This window comes from Echeneis naucrates, chromosome 18 (assembly GCF_900963305.1).
Source record: "Echeneis naucrates chromosome 18, fEcheNa1.1, whole genome shotgun sequence".
In the NCBI taxonomy this organism is placed as follows: domain Eukaryota; kingdom Metazoa; phylum Chordata; class Actinopteri; order Carangiformes; family Echeneidae; genus Echeneis; species Echeneis naucrates.
In genome coordinates, this window is record NC_042528.1 from 11,645,078 (window position 1) to 11,662,190 (window position 17,113).

The following is a 17,113-nucleotide window of genomic DNA, read 5'->3' on the forward strand; positions in this document are numbered from 1 at the left end:
GGAAAAATCACATCCCCCCCCAAAAAAAAACTATTTGCTGATTGATTAATTGCTTTAAAGTGCCATTGCTTTAGTCAGTAAATATGTGTATACGCCTTCAATGAAAATAAAAAGTGCTCCTTTCCATCAAAGTGGCTCTGTTGAGCGTCACTGTCTCATACTAACAAGACTATCGAGCAGGCTATCAGACAGAGCAGGCTATTTTGGTCTGATCAATAAGCTTTCTTAATGATATATACATGCGGCCCTAGCTATCAAACTTTTTCTCTTTATTAGTGTAAAATAGCATAAAAGCGTGACTCTCCCTTTCCATCTTCAACTACCAAACCCCGCCTTCCCTACCACTGGAGCCCTCATTTAATGGTGCAGGTACAGCGTTTGAGCACTGATGGTGGAAAGGCATTTTTTAACAAAATCATTCCCTGCTAGTATCATCTCCTCCAGGGACAAAACAGGCATTTTGAAACTTTTCAAACAAACCTTGCATGCACATCAATGCTGTCGAAAGTAGGAGAGGGGAAAGATTTGAATTTGTACAAGTCACTGCCATGTATCAAGTCCCCAGTGGCAGAATTAGGGAGGAGGAATAATCATCAGAGATCTTGAGTTGACAAAAGTGATTTCTAAACATTTTGAGGGGTGAATCATAGAGATGTGCGCTGTTAACATACTGGCACATTGCTTTTAGCAAAGAATTCTCTGGTGTTCTCAATTTATTCTTGGCTTTGATTTAACAGTTGCTCAAGTGTGAGGATGTGAGCAACTTACAGGAGCCAACTGTGATGTGTGGACGAGCGAGTCAGAGCATCTCCAGTACCGCAGCTCTGTGGGATGATCCTGTTCTGCAGAGGTCTAAGGCAGAATAATCAAGGCTCATTGACGTTCACCCATCTGCTAATGTGTTGGTCCAGACACCGCAGTTCAACTTCAGAGGTCTAAAGGTGTCCAGGTCTCAGAAGGTCTGAGCTGGTTTGGTGGTGAAAGGTAGACAGGCAAAATATTAGACCAGTGGCTGTAAAGTCATAGCTTGCTAATGTACTTTCGCAATCCTTATAAGCAAATGGAGCCACACATCCAAGTCTGTCCAAGAGGCATCTTTAGCATTGGATGACCACCTCTGGCAGACATTGACTGTTTTCCATTCATTGATGTGTCCCAGCTATATTATTTTTGACACAGAGATATACTGAACATCAAGCAGCATGCATTTTGACTTTATATCAGATATTAGAATTCAGACATTTTATTTATTACTGGAGGACATCTCTGCACCTTACAACTTCTGTTTAAAATGTTTCACCACCAGATTTGGTGATACGAGTCAGTGATATGTGCAGCATGTCAAATGTGTTTAATCAGGCCAATTATTTTCCAAGTGTAAGGTCAGTCCAATTACACTTTCAATTCAGTATAGTTCTGGGATACAGTGTCCCTGTCTTCCAGCTACCATTACAGAATTCTCCAGACCCAATTACGACTGAAGATCTTATCAGCCTTTTCAGATCAAACAAAGACAAACGGACAGAAAGGGTTTGAATTGCCTCAAGATATAAACTGGATCTACAAATAGACGGAAATGGAAGATCAGGAACATTAGCGACGTGTCAGGTGTGACAGATTAAGTTGTCAGTCACCAAAATGCTGTCTTTAAATTTTTTTTAAATTTCCCCTCTTACTGCCTTATCCTTCTGTCTTTGCAAAACAGATGGTAAAAGGAAAGCAATGTGGTTCCCATCTACCGACTTCGTCAGCTTGTCTAAACAAAGTTAACATCTTCTACAAATCATGTTGTCACAACGTGTGTTGTCCTGAACTAGGACTCTGGAAAATGCTGGAAACTTTGAGTGTGTTGTAATAAAATGTCGTCTCACCTCATGTAACAAGAAGGTCCCTCTGCTTTCGAAGCAATCAGGGAACTTGAAAAATAGGTGGAGGAGGAATATTATCCAAGCACATCAGAAGGGGGATGACTTGCTATTTCCATCCTGGATATAGCCAATCTTTCAGATGCCATTTGTACATTTTCTTATATACCGTCAGAGCGAAAAAGCTATCAGAGCAAGGGCGGGGATGTTGACAAGGTTGTTAGACGAAAAAGTGGTTGTTCGCATCTGTGTGTGTGTGCATGTGTGTATGTGTGTGTTTATTGGTAAAAGTGAAGGAAGAGATGGAAAGGTCCTAAAATGTCAGGAAATGTGTGCGCCTGTGTTTGCTCATAGCTAAGTTTCTGTTGAGATGTGTATATGGTACTCTGCAACTTCAAAGATCAACAGCTGTCTGGAAACTTATGTCAAGTGTCCCTTTTCCCCCCCACTGTCTTTTTTTCCCCTTAGCCTCTGGACGCTTTGGATGTCTCTGAAACATATCTTTCAAATATTAGGTGTCAAAAAAATAGCAAAAGGTTTGCAAAAGACGTTGTTTAAAGGGAATCAATTGCTCTGTCTCACTACTTAGCTGCTTCAAAGAGTTGGAACTGATACAATGATACAGGAGGGTTGGAGGAACCATCTTGGCGTTATTAAGAGTATATAAATTTACGTGGGTGTACCACGCAGGTGTGCCTAGAGGCTTATTGCTTCTCAAGAGCTGACTTCATCACCACCATCAGTCCCCTTTTTCCTCCTCGCAGGATTTCTCATTTTATCACCAGCCAGTCTCTCTGCTTTCACACTATAGACTCCAAATGATGTTTGACGCTGCAACATTTACTGCAGGCCTTCATGAAAAATTGCAGTGTTTTCATTCTGCGATATGACCTGTTTATTCCCATGGTAGATGGTGGTGGCCCAGAATCCTCTATTCCAAATCAATGACTCCTTGCACCGAAAGCATCCCAGCTGATACACTCAGTCCTAAGCACACTCTTCTTTTATTACAATGCAGAGAAAAAACGAGCGAGGAAGAGGGTGAGGAAAATCAAAATCAATACATTTTTCATTATTGCTCTGATTGATGAGTCTTTTCTGATTATTTTTGCAATGGTTCTTTTTTTCTTTTTTTTTTTTTTTGGGCCTTTTCAAACCAAATTACCATCCAGCCCGTATGAAATGAAGGGGCATCCCACAATGTTTTGATTGAACTCCCTGCACCCTCTCCACCTCCAGCACCACAGGAAGGATTGATTGACTAGATCGATGGACCCAGAACTAATTGGACAAAAGTAATAAATATATAGCCTTTTCGGGGGGGATGAGAGAGGGTTTGAAGCACATTGGTGCGCCAGAGAATTTCCATCATTATTGTTATTCTATCCGAAAGTTGGCAGCCGGATTGGTTGATTAGACCACGGTGGACTGAAGGTCAGAGGAATCCATAGTCGGTCAGGTTTTTATTTGCCAACAACTTCCAGGGCAGCACTAATTTAGCTTAAGCTCGTAGTTTTCAATAAAGCTAACAGTTAATCTTTAAGAGACTTCGGATGCAGTTTTCCCTTTCTGCCTTATTCCCTTTTTACAGATCTGCATACATTTATGTGCACCCACTCAGGCACAACAGATGTATTTTGATAACTAGTCAGTCAAAAGTCCCCACCGTCCTTAGACATGCATGTTTAGGCTGACTGGTAACTCTAAATTGTCCGTAGGTCTGAGTGTGAGTATGAGTGGTTGTTGGTCTCTGTCTGTCTCTGTGTGTTAGCCCTGTGATGTACCGGCAACCTGTCCAGGGTGTACCCTGCCTTCGCCCAATGTGAGCTGGCATTGGCTAAAGCATCCCCCCATGACCTGGAAATGGATAAGTGGTAGAAGGTGAATGAATGAATGAATCTCATGGGCTATCATATGCTATCAAGCACTGTTTGGTATGCTGAATGAAAATTACCTTGATCAATCAGGGAACATCCTGTTTGTTATTTTCTTTGGTGTTACTAACTAGCATTAGATGATGTGAATTTGTACCGTTTACTGCATATTCAAAAAGTCAGTTTCAAAGAGCAAATTCCAGTGCCTTGTCCATGTCTTTGCCATATCTAGTCAGCACGCACTCTTAGACTCCTAGGTTAAAATTTTCAACTTTACAGCATGAACATGACTATAGCCTGGTACAAGAACATCTATATGTTCTACAGCTCATTTCACATTTCATTAATCCTTAAAGTTCTGCTAAATTTAATATGTGGCCTCTTTGAGGCTGGTGAGCAAATGCTTACCACATATCATGATGCACTAAAGTCTCAGCTCCACACACAGCCCTCATCATTATCTATTATTAGAGGTGGGTGGCACTGCCAAGATGGTAATCACAGCTATCGACGACATCATAGACGATGCAGCCATCTTTATACAGTGTGTTGTTTAACTGGTGCATCTTGGTGTTTTCCCCATGACATTCATCATTTATTGTTTTTTTTTTTTTTGTTTGTTTGTTGTTTGTTTTTTTCAGGGTAAGGAATTGATTTTTGCTTTTTCTCAAGGCTCAGGAGCAATTTTAAAAGAGTGGCCAAAGGACGTGCAGTTTGTACACTGTGTGTATGCACTGTACGCATGTGTGTGTTTTAGCTGCCACGATCCCGCTCAACTCTTTGTTTCTCAAACTCGCTCTCCCTTGTTTTGTGCTTGTGCAATCGCAAGCCATTAACATGCGCTCAACTTCAACTCCCATCAGCCATTCTCTCTTTTTTCCCAACATGGCTCAGCTCTCATCCATCACAACATGGCTCCCTTCCCTCTTTTCATCAGCCATGTTAGAAAACCTTTTCCCCTCTTCATTCACAGCTCTCTCTTGCACAGCTCAAGTGCTGCACAATTAATAAACACAGGAAAAGGAAAAAAAAAGAAAACTAAAACTTTCTTCTCCTCTCCCCATCCACAATCCTTAGTCTATCTAGCCTGTTGTATGTTCTTCATCCTCTCCTTTCCCACCTCCGTCCTCCAGTGCACAACCTCTTTATAGCCCTCCTTGACATGCTGCGATAATTAGTCAGCACTAAAATAATACAGCCTAGAGAAAACAACAAGACCTGTGCTGAGGGCTTAGCTTTGCTGGGAGGAGAGGAGGGAGGGTTGTGGTGGAGGTGGTGGTGGTGCGGGGGAGGGTGAGAGGCAGAGAGGGGGAGCGAGCACAACCAAGAGAGAGGGAGGAGAGTTGTGTGTGTCAGCCGATTTCAAATGGCTACCAGCGGATTGTTAGATAATGAAAGTGTCAGGTAGCTGAGTGAGTGTGTGTGTGTGTATGTGTCTGTGTGTGTGAGCAGAAAGACCACATTTCTCCATTCTTTATCAGCCTGCCTTCTCCCTGTGTATGACTAAAAGTGTGTGCGGCTCGTTGCTTTGGATGTTGGTTGATGGCCTGTTGGCCCTGCAGTCATCACAGCCTCCGCTTTCCATCCTCTTTGATCGGAGCACACCCAGAGAGATTTTTTCAGTATAAAAAAAATAAAATGAAAAAAATAAATAAAAAAATAAAAAAACAGGGATTGAGTGTGTATAACCGTGCGTGCACACATGTGAGTGCTTTATAGGTGAGTACGGGCTCAGTATGAAAACTCATGCTGCATTCTGTCATTTCTTCGCTCTGCATTGGAAATTAATTGTGTCTGTTGAGAAGAGTTACTATTAATTCTTTGTGTAATATCATTGTAGACTGAATATTTCTGCTCGCTTCAACTAGCTGTTCTGCTGAATTGTGCTGTTACTTTCTTATATTGCACCAGGGCTGCATGTGACCGGGGGCCAAGATGTGGACTAAAAACCTTGAATTAATCAGATTTATCATGACACAAGGAGCTCTTGTGTTCTCAGAGCAAGGTTTTCAAAATTGGCTCAATCTAGATTCACTACAAAACAAAATCAAATGGCAAGCGAACATCAGTCAAATCCAAGGCCCAGGAAAACCAGCCAAACGTGTCTACCTGTGTCTATCTGTTTTAACTGAACTTCAGCTGCGATAATATACTGTATATAAAAGTGGACATAGAGCTGTACAGTGAGGCCAATGCTGAAGAGTCTTAAACCTGCATTCTATCTCATTACCATCAGAGGGTGGCTAGTTTCTTCTACATACAAGTCCAGTTGGACTTAATTCTATGGGAAAATGTCTTTACTTCTCACTTAATTTATCCCCTCAGTAAATATTCTCATAACGACTATATGTTCTCAGTTTCCAGTATAACGTTTTATTTTAATAGGTCATACATTTTGATTTTCTTTAACAATAGTCTCTTTCAGAGGAAAATGGACCATCGAGCAACAATAGCATTCGATTGTCGCTAGTGTGTGACTGGCAGACTGTACCAAACACATCAGCCACGCCTTCTCCTATATATATATATTAAAACAAGATGATGAAAATACAGAGTGGAGTCTTCAAAATGGCTATTTTACCACTCAATTTAATGACAGATTACTTTTTTTTTTGTTTGCTTGTTTGTTTGTTTTATGTCACATCCGTGTTGTTTTACTGTCTTACTGTGTCCAGATGTGTTATTGCTCTTTAATCTCATTGCTCTTATTAGTATGATAAGGTGCCTGGAACTAAATTTACTCCAGTGTAGTGGTACACACTATAATTTGATGGGAAACAGATGTCATATCTAGTCAGCATACACAATTAACAACTAAACAACACATATACAGTACAACACTACAGCCTAACACCACAATCAATGACCCTGGATATCTAGATATATTTTGAGCACAAATATAACCCCTTTGATAAAAATGTCCATATTGAATGGGTGTGATTGTTCCATGTATAACTATGTGCCCTGAATTGCTGCTTTATTTGGTACATGTGATGTGCATATAACGCCTTTTGTGTTTTAGTGTGTAGCTTCATGAAATGACATATGCATATATACACAACTTCATAGCAGGCTGCATCACTACATGCAGCCTGTGGTTATATATATACATGTGTGTGTGTGTGTGTGTGTGTGTGTATTTATGTTCCAGTCAAGATAGACAGACAGCCCTCAGGACTGAGAGCAATTTACTGATGTTTCATTACTCTATGCTAATCACAACCAATGCCCGTCATTCCTCATTCACCACGGGGCTTGCTGGAACCAAACCAAGCCCTAGCGCTCCTGTTACAATTCAAACACGAAATCAGGCGGATAGATTTTTTCTTTTTGTTGTTGTTGTTTGTTTTTTGTGGCTGAACATCAAAATATTGTTCAAGTGACAATTCTTTAACAAGGAGATTTGAGGACTTTCTTTTGTTGACATTGAATGGTGGTGGCTATACTGACAGTGTAGCCAGTCTGTCAGTTTGCTCCAGTTGCTCTTGCAGTTCTTGCACTGCAAGAGCAGGCAACTACGGACAACTCAGACTGTAGAGGGGGTTGACAGCCAGCATTGGTATTTCCACAACTGCTAGTGCTAACGCTACTTAGTGACCGGGATATATACACAATATGTTTCATATGAGATATTTTCAAACACTCTGTTTAATTCGACAGAGTAGAATTGGCATTGATCATCCACTTTGCAGACTTTTTTCTCACACATTGGTGAGCTGTGTGAGAAACTTGTTTATATTTATCTCCATCGTGCACTCCTTGGGTCACAATCTAAAATAAATAAAATTGTATGGTTTTATTTGAAAACCTGCATCTTATTTCCACAAACAGCTGTGCAGAGTATATAAATGCTAGTTGTAAAAAAGATTATGACAAAAATGAGGGGAACCAAATCTACTCTGCTGATTGGAATATTAGCCTGTCACTTGATGGCCTGGACATATTTTGCATTTGTTTTTGAAAACCCAGAAACCCTCTTTCTTTTCAGCATTTAAAGTGTCATTATCATGTCATAACTAAATGATCACCTTGTTTTCTCTTCCTGCTTTTCAGCTGGGACAACTTACATCTTCGGGCGAGGCGGAGCCCTCATCACATATACCTGGCCACCCAATGACCGGCCGAGCACACGGGCAGACCGGCTGGCAGTGGGCTTCAGCACGCAGCTGAAGGAGGCCATTCTGGTCAGAGTAGAGAGTGCCAAGGGACTGGGAGATTACCTGGAGCTGCACATAGTAAGATCCTGCTTTGGGGACTTTTGGGGGATGAAATGATGGGGAATGAGGAAGTACATGAAGCTGTATTCAGCCGCATGAGAATCATGGGGGAAACCCCAGAAATAAAAAGGAGGGATTGGGAATGTCCTGGAGAGGAAAGATTTAAAAAAAAAAAAAAAAAAAAAAAAAAGTGGGTGCAGGATGTATAGAGACGAGATGATGGAAGAGGATTTTTTAAACCTGTCGGTGGAGAATGGAAAAGAGAGAAAGAAGAATAAAAAAATAAATATAGGAAGGATGGAGACAGAGTGACCTGTGAATTAGTTAAGAGTTACAGATTGTAAGAGGAGCACTGAAGGAAAAAGGAAATGGAAGCCAGTCATGCAGAATGAGTGGAGTAAAGAGACAGGGGTCTGCTGTAGTGCCCTGCTGTCATATAAAACTATATACAAGTGCATTTTTGTTGAAATGTGTATTCAAACAGAAAGCAATGCTAGTGGATTTCTACATCTCAGGAATTAACCTAGTGAGCACATTGTGATGGTAATAACGGCGAAAACATTACTGCCTCGATTACTGAGAAATCCTAAGACAGTGCATTTGTAATAACTCACAATTCCTGCTCTTATTTAGGTTTGGCTCACATCAGCTCTTTTATTCGTGATGAGAAGCAGTTAAGCTGCTTCCAGTGTTAAGGAATTGTCTGTAAATGTTAAAGGGTCATTGTGAGGAATCCAAGTGTGCAGTGTCCAGAGGGTGACTAATTACCCAACAGCATCTCCATTTTATCCCCTGTCAAAATTAGTTATTAGCCTCATTTTGGCTTTTATTGCTTTCATATGTTATGCTTAAAGGTCATTTAAAACCACCTCAAATGCAATTAGAGGGACAGCAGGCATTTAAAAATGCATTTACACAGGATCTAATTGTCTCATTGACCCCTGTGCTTCATCCACCAGTGTTACGCTTAGTCTTCCACGCAATTTAGTAGAGGTGGTGGGGGGTCTTTTAATCACCAAACACAACCACACCTGGTGACTCTGTGCCACTCATCAAGTTGTTGAAGTCACACAATTACACCCTGTGTGCAGTCATGCCCACAAATACAGTTTTTACTGCAGCAACTGGTGGAGAAGATGTTGCAGTGCTTTGCATCTCTTTTGTTCTTTAAATCCAGTACAGGCCAAAAGTTTGGACACACCTTCTCATTCAAATGAATAGGAAAGTGTGTCCAAACTTTTTGCCTGTACTGTACGTGGTGATAAGATTCATTTTATCTTCACATATCAACTCTCAGCTATGTGTGTGTGTGTGTGTGTGTGTGTGTGGGTAAGAGATTGCACCACTCCAACATTTTGGTGACCCCAATTTGTTTGGGCTGCCCATGCCTGGAAGCGACAGGAACATAGTTGACCCCGGGTCACTTCTCATCCAGTGCTCCATAAACTGAGAGGGACAGAGCGAGGGGATCATGGGAAAGGGAAAGGGATAGGTGAACAGAGGAGGGGACGGGAATTGGGGGGGGGTTGGAAAGAACTACTAAGGTCAAGATCAATTTGAGTGCTCTTAACAAATCATAAATAACGATAATGGTGATAATGACAAAAGATTACAGTTGGTAATTCAGTGGACATGCCAAATGCTGCTGTGGCTGAAATGGCAAGGGAGTAGTTTACTGCAGGAGACCTCTACTTTCAGTTAAACATTCAGCTGGGTTTGAGAGTGGGCCAGGTAAATATCAAGAGAATATCATAGAGCGAAGGCAGTCAATATTTACATTTTCCGCTTTAAAAAAGCATTACATTTGTGTTGTTGTGGTATGTGACCATGTAGAAGTATTTTGGCCTTACTCACCCAGGATATACAGCCACTGAAAAACAGTGGAACCCAAAGAAATCCTCCTTGTGTTGCTCCAAGTATTATAATCCACTGGCAAGATATATCGAGAAACATGATTCTTATGACTCAAAACTTACACTGGTTTCTACCTGAAAATGCCTCAAACTGAAAAAAATGTCTTGAAACTGCTTGCAGTGTCTTGAGACGAGATGAGACACCACTGTTTGAGTTTTCAATGTGAGTTTGAATGTTTTTGAACAGCACAACAAAATTTCATTTGCCTACAACGTATTGCAAGAAATCCCTGAGGCAGATCTCTCAAAACTCAACACTATTAGATATCGGTAAGACATTTAGCTTTTTCTGTAATTCCATTGCACCTAAAATTTACGTAAGATTGAAGTTTCTGTAGAGCTTGAGGTGAAGTAGTTTTTTATTCTAAACTAAAGGAAGGGCTCATGTTTATCTGTAACCATCACTCATCAGTCATTCGTTTTCTTGCTCTTCTCTCAAGTGCATATTCTCTATCTAAGTTCTCTTTCTTTCATTTACTCCCTCAGTCCCTTGTGTCTGGCCCGTTTGCGCTCTCTTTCTCTCCCTCTCACGCACACATCAGTGCCTCCGACACACCAGCCCAGCTCTTCTGCTCCCATTGCAATTACATTTCATTTGCTGCCGTTCCTCCCAAGTCACTCCCCTAAATGACTCTGCTCAGCCTGTTGTGGGTATTTGGGTCCTGTTAATTATACCCGTCTCTCTTTGAGGGAAGAAGTACAGTCAAATTAGACCTGAGATCCCCGGAGCTGTGGCCACGAATCATACGTGTAAAAAACCTATGTTCAAACAGTGATTGTGGCCTTGGGCCATGGCATGGGGCTTCATTCATTAGTTTTGGCCAAAGGTTCAAAGGTAGCATTCCACCTTTTGGCCAAGTTAGCCTTTCAAATTTACTAATTCCCAGCTAGCATATTAAAAGTGGACATGCACATTTCTTAGCGCTGCTTCTCCACAATAAGAAGGTTGCCCTAACCCGGCCTGGGGGGGCCTCTTCTGTGAAGAGTTTGCATGTTCTCCCTTTGCCTACATGGGTTTCCTCCAGGTACTCCAGTTTCCTCCCACCATCCAAAGACATCATGTTGTGGCTCTAAATTGTCTGTAGGTCTGAGCATGATTGGTTGCTTGTCTTTGTATGTTGGCCCTGGGATGGACTGGTGATCAGTATGCGTTTATGCATGAATACACAACTATCCCTCTATTCCAACTATGGTGTATACAGGGTTGTTGAGGGGCTGCTGGAGCCAATGTGATGGGGGTGACAATGTGGCAAGGGTGAGGTACCCCCTGAAGAAGCGGTACACAAAAAAAAAATATTCACTCTGACATTCACATTTTCGGGTAATTTAGAGTCCCTAGATGATTTAATTTCTTTGAACTGTAGGGGGAAGCCAGAGTATCCCAAGGGAACCCATGCAAATCATGCAAAAATGCCCAGAACCTTCTTGGTGTGATCAAACAGTGCTCACTATCATTCAGCAAACAAATCATTTCCATTCAGTCTTACATTATTTGCAGTCTCTAATCACCAATATTTCTTGTCATTACAGGATATGACACATTGCTGACAAATGCATTTTCTGTCTGTTCGACTAGGATACTTGCAATGGTGGGCATGGCTGGTAGCATAACATGCCATCAGGATGTAATAAAGCAATACTCCTTATCACTGACAAACCACCCATTCCTCTATATAACCTTCCTCCCTCACCATGGCACCCTCCTCCGTTACATGATGAAGGGCAGGACATCACTTATCACATCACCCTGACATCCTCTACTCAGGCTCCAGGGTAGGAGATGTCAAAGTCGAGGTGGTGGGATAAGGTGTTAAAACTGCATCTGCTGACAGTGGCTGCTGTACAAAGGACATACTGTAACCTCACAAGACCTTGTTTCTCATACTTGCATAATTATTTACTGTGGGTGTGTTGGCAAACTTGTTGAAATTTTAAGATTCTGGATGAAAAAGCTTTGTAGTATTACCTTTTAAATGCCATAGGAATTAATTACCATTGTGTCGATTAAATATGACTTTACATGTTCCTGTTGGCACAGCACAGCGGCATAGTGGTGAGCACTGTTGCCCCACAATAAGAAGGTCACGGGTTCAGTTCCAGGGCAGAGTTTGCATATCCTCCCTGTCCCTGTGTGGGTTTCCTTCCACCGTCCAAAGACATCATGTCTGGGTTAACTGGCGACTCTAAATTGTACATAGGTCTGAGTGTGAGTGTGGGAGGTTGTTGGTCTCTGTCTGTCTCTGTGTGTTGGCCCTGTGATGGACTGGCGACCTGTCCAGGGTGTACCCCGCCCTCACCCAGTGTGAGCTGGGATTGGGTCCAGCACCCCCACGGAAACGAATAAGGGGTTGAAGATGAATGAATTAATATATATTCCTGTTGCTTCTGTGTCTGTGAAGCTTGTCTGTCATCCAGGTCAGGGGATATCAAATCAAATGGTAAAGCAAAAATAGTTGGATTTTCTGTATGGATGTGCTGTTCATCCAGCAGACTTCATCACTTCCAATGACTGTTGGGGAGTTCCTCTATTTAATCACCGAGAAAAGTTAAATACCACGCGCTACTCCCCAAGAGGCAGTAGAACTAATTAAGCCCCTTGCTTGAATGGTGAAACATTTTCAAGAAAACTCAGTGAGTCTAGTCGCCTTTTCCTCAATGTTGTTGAATTGAACACATTGCTACCTCATAGCTCAAAGTTGCAATCCCCCCGAGTACAGAGTAAATTAACAACACTTTTTATTGAAGGCAACAACTGATTTGTGCTTTATACGTCACATCCAGTAAATTTTATTGTTGCTGGTCCACAATATTTCACTGTCCTTTTTCTCCACATGTAAAGTTATTGCTGGTACAGGACTGACCTCACATCATGACCTTTTTGATTGATTGATTAAACAAGAGCAAATGTTGAGTAGACTGATTTCACTTTGTGATTATTTCAAGTAAACCAGTCAGTCAGTATTTCTGGTGTTGAATGTGAATGGATTCCTTGTTTTTTTTGGGGGGCATTCAGTGGGTGGTCTCAGTCTATTGTTGACAGAATGCCTTATGCCCTTGAATTCAGGCCTCATGTTTGCACCCGAACAAATATCCATTGGTAAATGGATTCATCTGAAGGCTCATCCGGTGGACTTTGCATTGAGAATATTTTACACTTGTCCAGTGGTTTCTATTTTGAAGTGCTACTGTCCATGCAAAGATGTATTTGGGAACCAAAATCTATCTATGTAGTTTTACATCCATTTCTCAGGAAGTGATTTTCTGAGCTTCTCTTCTGATTGAATGAATGTATTCTGAGGGAGTGAAAAAAAAAATATAAAACAGATTTCATGTACTCATATAAAGCAAATCCAGCATTGAATGGTGGGTCCAGGTGAGCCAGGTTTGCGCTATTGCTGAGGGCAATGGTTGCTTTGTAGAGCATCATAAGTCCTGACAAATGGTTTTGAGTCTCAGTTTCTCAGAAGTGGCTATGGGCAAATCTTTTTTGGACTGAGCACTTTGATACTTTAACTCAACTAAACCTGGTCCCGATTTATAATCAACCATGTGGAAGTCTACCTCTATACTATATGGGTTTGTTTCAGCAAATATGTCTGTTTGATAACTAAGTGGACAGGTGGATGTTAGTTCTGCAGAAATACAAATGACCAATTGAGACAAGACATCATTTTTGTCAATGGTCATGACATTTTCGCCATCACAGCCTGGAGTGTGAGATTCGGAGAGTGAAGGGTACAGACAGATATGGAGGCGGGCTGATAGATAAATCTCTCATCTGTGGCTGCTGGAAAAGGCAGATGTCCTTGCAAGACCTTGGAAGCAAGGCATAAAAAGAAGTAGGCTATAATTCATATTATTGAAAAAAAAAAAAAAAAAGTTTATTGAAGCCAAAAGCATTTTTAGTCTTGAGTAAGTGCTGTCTGTTCAGTTGAAATCACTCCCTATACTGAAATTGGTCCAGGTAGAATAATTCATACATGCATGTGTAGCAAGAAAGTGAAAAAACTTCATCACAGGCAGTTGGTTGAAGTGTTTTTGTAAAGATTTGCATTCTTCCTTTGAAAGTGGGATAAATGTAAAGGCTGTCATATCATGTGTTTCCCTGCATGTGCCACTTATCACCGTGGAAACGGATCAGAGAAAATTTTTCGTTCTCACTTGAATCAAACTCAGTGCCTACATTTACATGACACCTAAAAAAACCCAAAACAATTATTGCATCAGTCCGACTAAAACTGGACTTTTAAAGTACATGTAAACATGTTAGCTCAACTGAAATCAAATTTATAATCGTCAGATTAACAGTCCCAGAAAATGTGATTGAAAGTCGAGCTACTGCTGCTTCTATACAGACAATGGGACTGGAGCTGGAGGAGGTGATCAGTGCATGTGCTAAGGTTTTGCGCCAAGCTATGACCCGGAAGTCGAATGGCATTGAAAATGTAAACATAGGAGGTCACACAAAAGCTCATTTCATTCATCTTTTTTTCTTTCCACCTCTGTTGTGGTCTGTGACATCATAGGTCAATCGGTAGTGGCCCATTATCCATATCGCTGCCTGTCATAGCAGAGGCGACATGTTGATGGCTTTATCGAGCTATATCCCTTTGCTCGACTTAACTGTGCATGTAAACGTACTGACTGTCAGAATAGTGTCTAATTCCAGTGTTGATTTGAAGTCGTGTTGTTCACTGGTCGAAATTGTCCATCTTCCAAATATCTCTCACCAACATCATCATCCTGACCTACAAAGCAGCGTGAGCAAAACCCTTGCCGGTGTAAATGATCCAACGCTGGGACTCCATCTTTCTGATGTCACATCAACACAATGCCTGGTGACAGCACGGAAGACAGCTCCACCCCCCCAATTGTCATGTAAACAACAAAGGCACTGAGGTAAACAAGGTTTGGAAGACTATCTCACGTTTTGCAAATTTCATCCAAAAGTGTTTGACTACAATATGGAACAAACAGCTTGCCTGGAGGGGCCTCGCATAAGCATTGACGAGCTCCGGCTTTATGACTCATCTGAAATTAATATAAATTGCTGATCTGGTTCTTCACTATGTGAGTCTTTTATCTAGATGTTTTCAATCAAAGCAATAAAAACACAAAAACAGTTAAGCAAATTGGGCTTATTCTGCACACACAGATGAGTCATTAATGTTGAAAAGCAGCAAATATCAGAGCCACTGGTTCATGAGCTCTTGATAAACTTTGTAAACTGCCTGATAGCTGACTGATTAAAGTTGTGGGAGTTTAGTTTATAGCTTTCAAATCAGAACTTGCACAATCTTTTGGACTATATTTTTCCAAGGTGCATGTTTATATTTATTGTTGTTCTCACAGGCACAGCTCACATTTGACAGTCATTACAGTTGGCAAGTTATCGTACTAACTGCTCTGTGGGAAGTGTCTCATCTGCAGTTATGAGCCGGTGCATGGCACAGAGCGGGCCTCCCCAAGTATCTCCATCACTGGCTGTCCAGCCCCGGCTCATAGCATTAAATAAGGGTTGTCTCTGATTACCCGTTAGGGAGCCATTCCTCTCTGCAACTGTCTACTCTTAGCAGGAGGAGAGAGCAAAGGAAGGGGGCGGTAGCGAACGGGGATATGTCTTTATGTTCTTCTCTTGACCCCACCCTCACCCCTCTCCCAGCATGTGACAAATGCAGATTGAGAAGGGAATAGAGACAAACAGCACACCCTGGTGTTTGTGGTTCTGCACACTGCCTCTTTGTGGCCAGGATCACTTGTGAAGTGCAGCATCTAACTTCATTAGCTTCATGAAGATCTCCTTGCCACCAATGCCTGAAACACGTTGCGTTTTTGAGGTACACCACCGCACTGCCTTCTTTCGTTTTCATTTTAGAGATGGCCTACGGGTTTTCTGTCAGGGTCTAAACCAGCAACTGTTTAGTAATGGGTTGGAAAATAGGAACTGTCGTGTGACAACAGCCTAGGATAAGACAAGTGGTGAGGAGAACAGGGTGGATGGAGAGCTTTCAGAGTGCAGTGGGAGCTGCAAGATGCTGGCATCAGATAATGGCAGATGGTCATGCGGATAAAACTGTCAGAGACAGGCAGAGGCTTTTATCTTCTGCTCCAAACCCCGGTTACATAGACACATGCAGAAGGATAGTTGTGCATTCATGCACACAAGCATATAGCCACACACTGTATGCATTTAGTCCCAACTAGCTGTCAGTAGCACATGGAGTTACCTGCTGCTCTCAGGATGCAGCTTAAGTTTCAGGCTGGCGCATTTGCAAGGACATTTTTACATTCGCTTATATGGTATGTATGATTAGCGCTAGTTCACACGTCACAAGTGTGGGGCAGTCGTCTTGTTTTTTCTTTAGGTCTGAGTATTGCCCTTCCTTAAATGAGCGTCACCACTGTAACAAACCCACACTCCTTCATCTTGAAAGAGGGGAGTAAAGCCAAGTTTGCATGGGAAGGACGTATGAAGCACTGAGAACAACTAAGGGAGAAAGGTTGGCACTGCTTTGATGAATGCAGATGACTCGCAAAGGGGAGCATGGGTCACCATCAGTAATGAGATCGGGTCGCGGTGGGTTTGCCCGGGCCTTTCTTCTCAGCTGGCAGGAGGCTGACAGCATATCGATCTATCCTTCTCTTTTCCCATCACTAATTAATTGTCCCCATGGAGGTAGAGGGGCAGCAGGTCATGTGCAAGGTGCCAGAGCGGTGGGCAATTCTTCCTTGCAGGTTTCGTCATGGGTGGCTAGCTTTGGATAGACATCTCTTTTAGGAAACCTACTTTGTAAATCCCCCCTGCTCCCTTCTTCAGAAGATCAGTGGACCTCCTCCCTAACTAACCGTTCTTCATTAAAATCAGTTGTGATGCAGAAAACAAAAAGATTGCTGCCCAAGGCCTTAATCAGAATAGAAGGACTTTGAACTCTTTTTGAATGGCCTATTGAAAGCTTAGCCACTGCATCGTCGATCATTTTTCTTGATTTCGAGGCATAAAGTGGTGGTAACTCACCCCCCACTGAAGTGTCCAGCAAACTTCACTTCACTGCGTGGTTTAGTCAATGTGTCAGATCTAAATGTAAATGGTCTATTAGAGGGTAATTTATTTATTACACTGAATTATATGCTGTCAGAAAGCTCTGCTTCACTGCACTGGATTGAAGCATTTCAAACACAAGCCGTCTTAAGAATGCTGAGCAAGTTGCACTTGTGTGTCACGCCCCAATCAGTGGCAATGTCAC

The 17,113-nt window shown here is 41.9% G+C and overlaps 1 protein-coding gene across 1 annotated transcript in view; it reads left to right on the forward strand.

Moving 5' to 3' along the window:
• Nucleotides 1-17,113, forward strand: part of nrxn2b (neurexin 2b) — a 586,403-nt gene that overhangs the window by 474,051 nt on the left and 95,239 nt on the right. Inside the window, exon 16 of the mRNA XM_029525863.1 lies at nt 7,793-7,974. Coding sequence (XP_029381723.1) covers nt 7,793-7,974 — 182 coding nt within the window. The remainder of the gene's footprint in view (nt 1-7,792; nt 7,975-17,113) is intronic.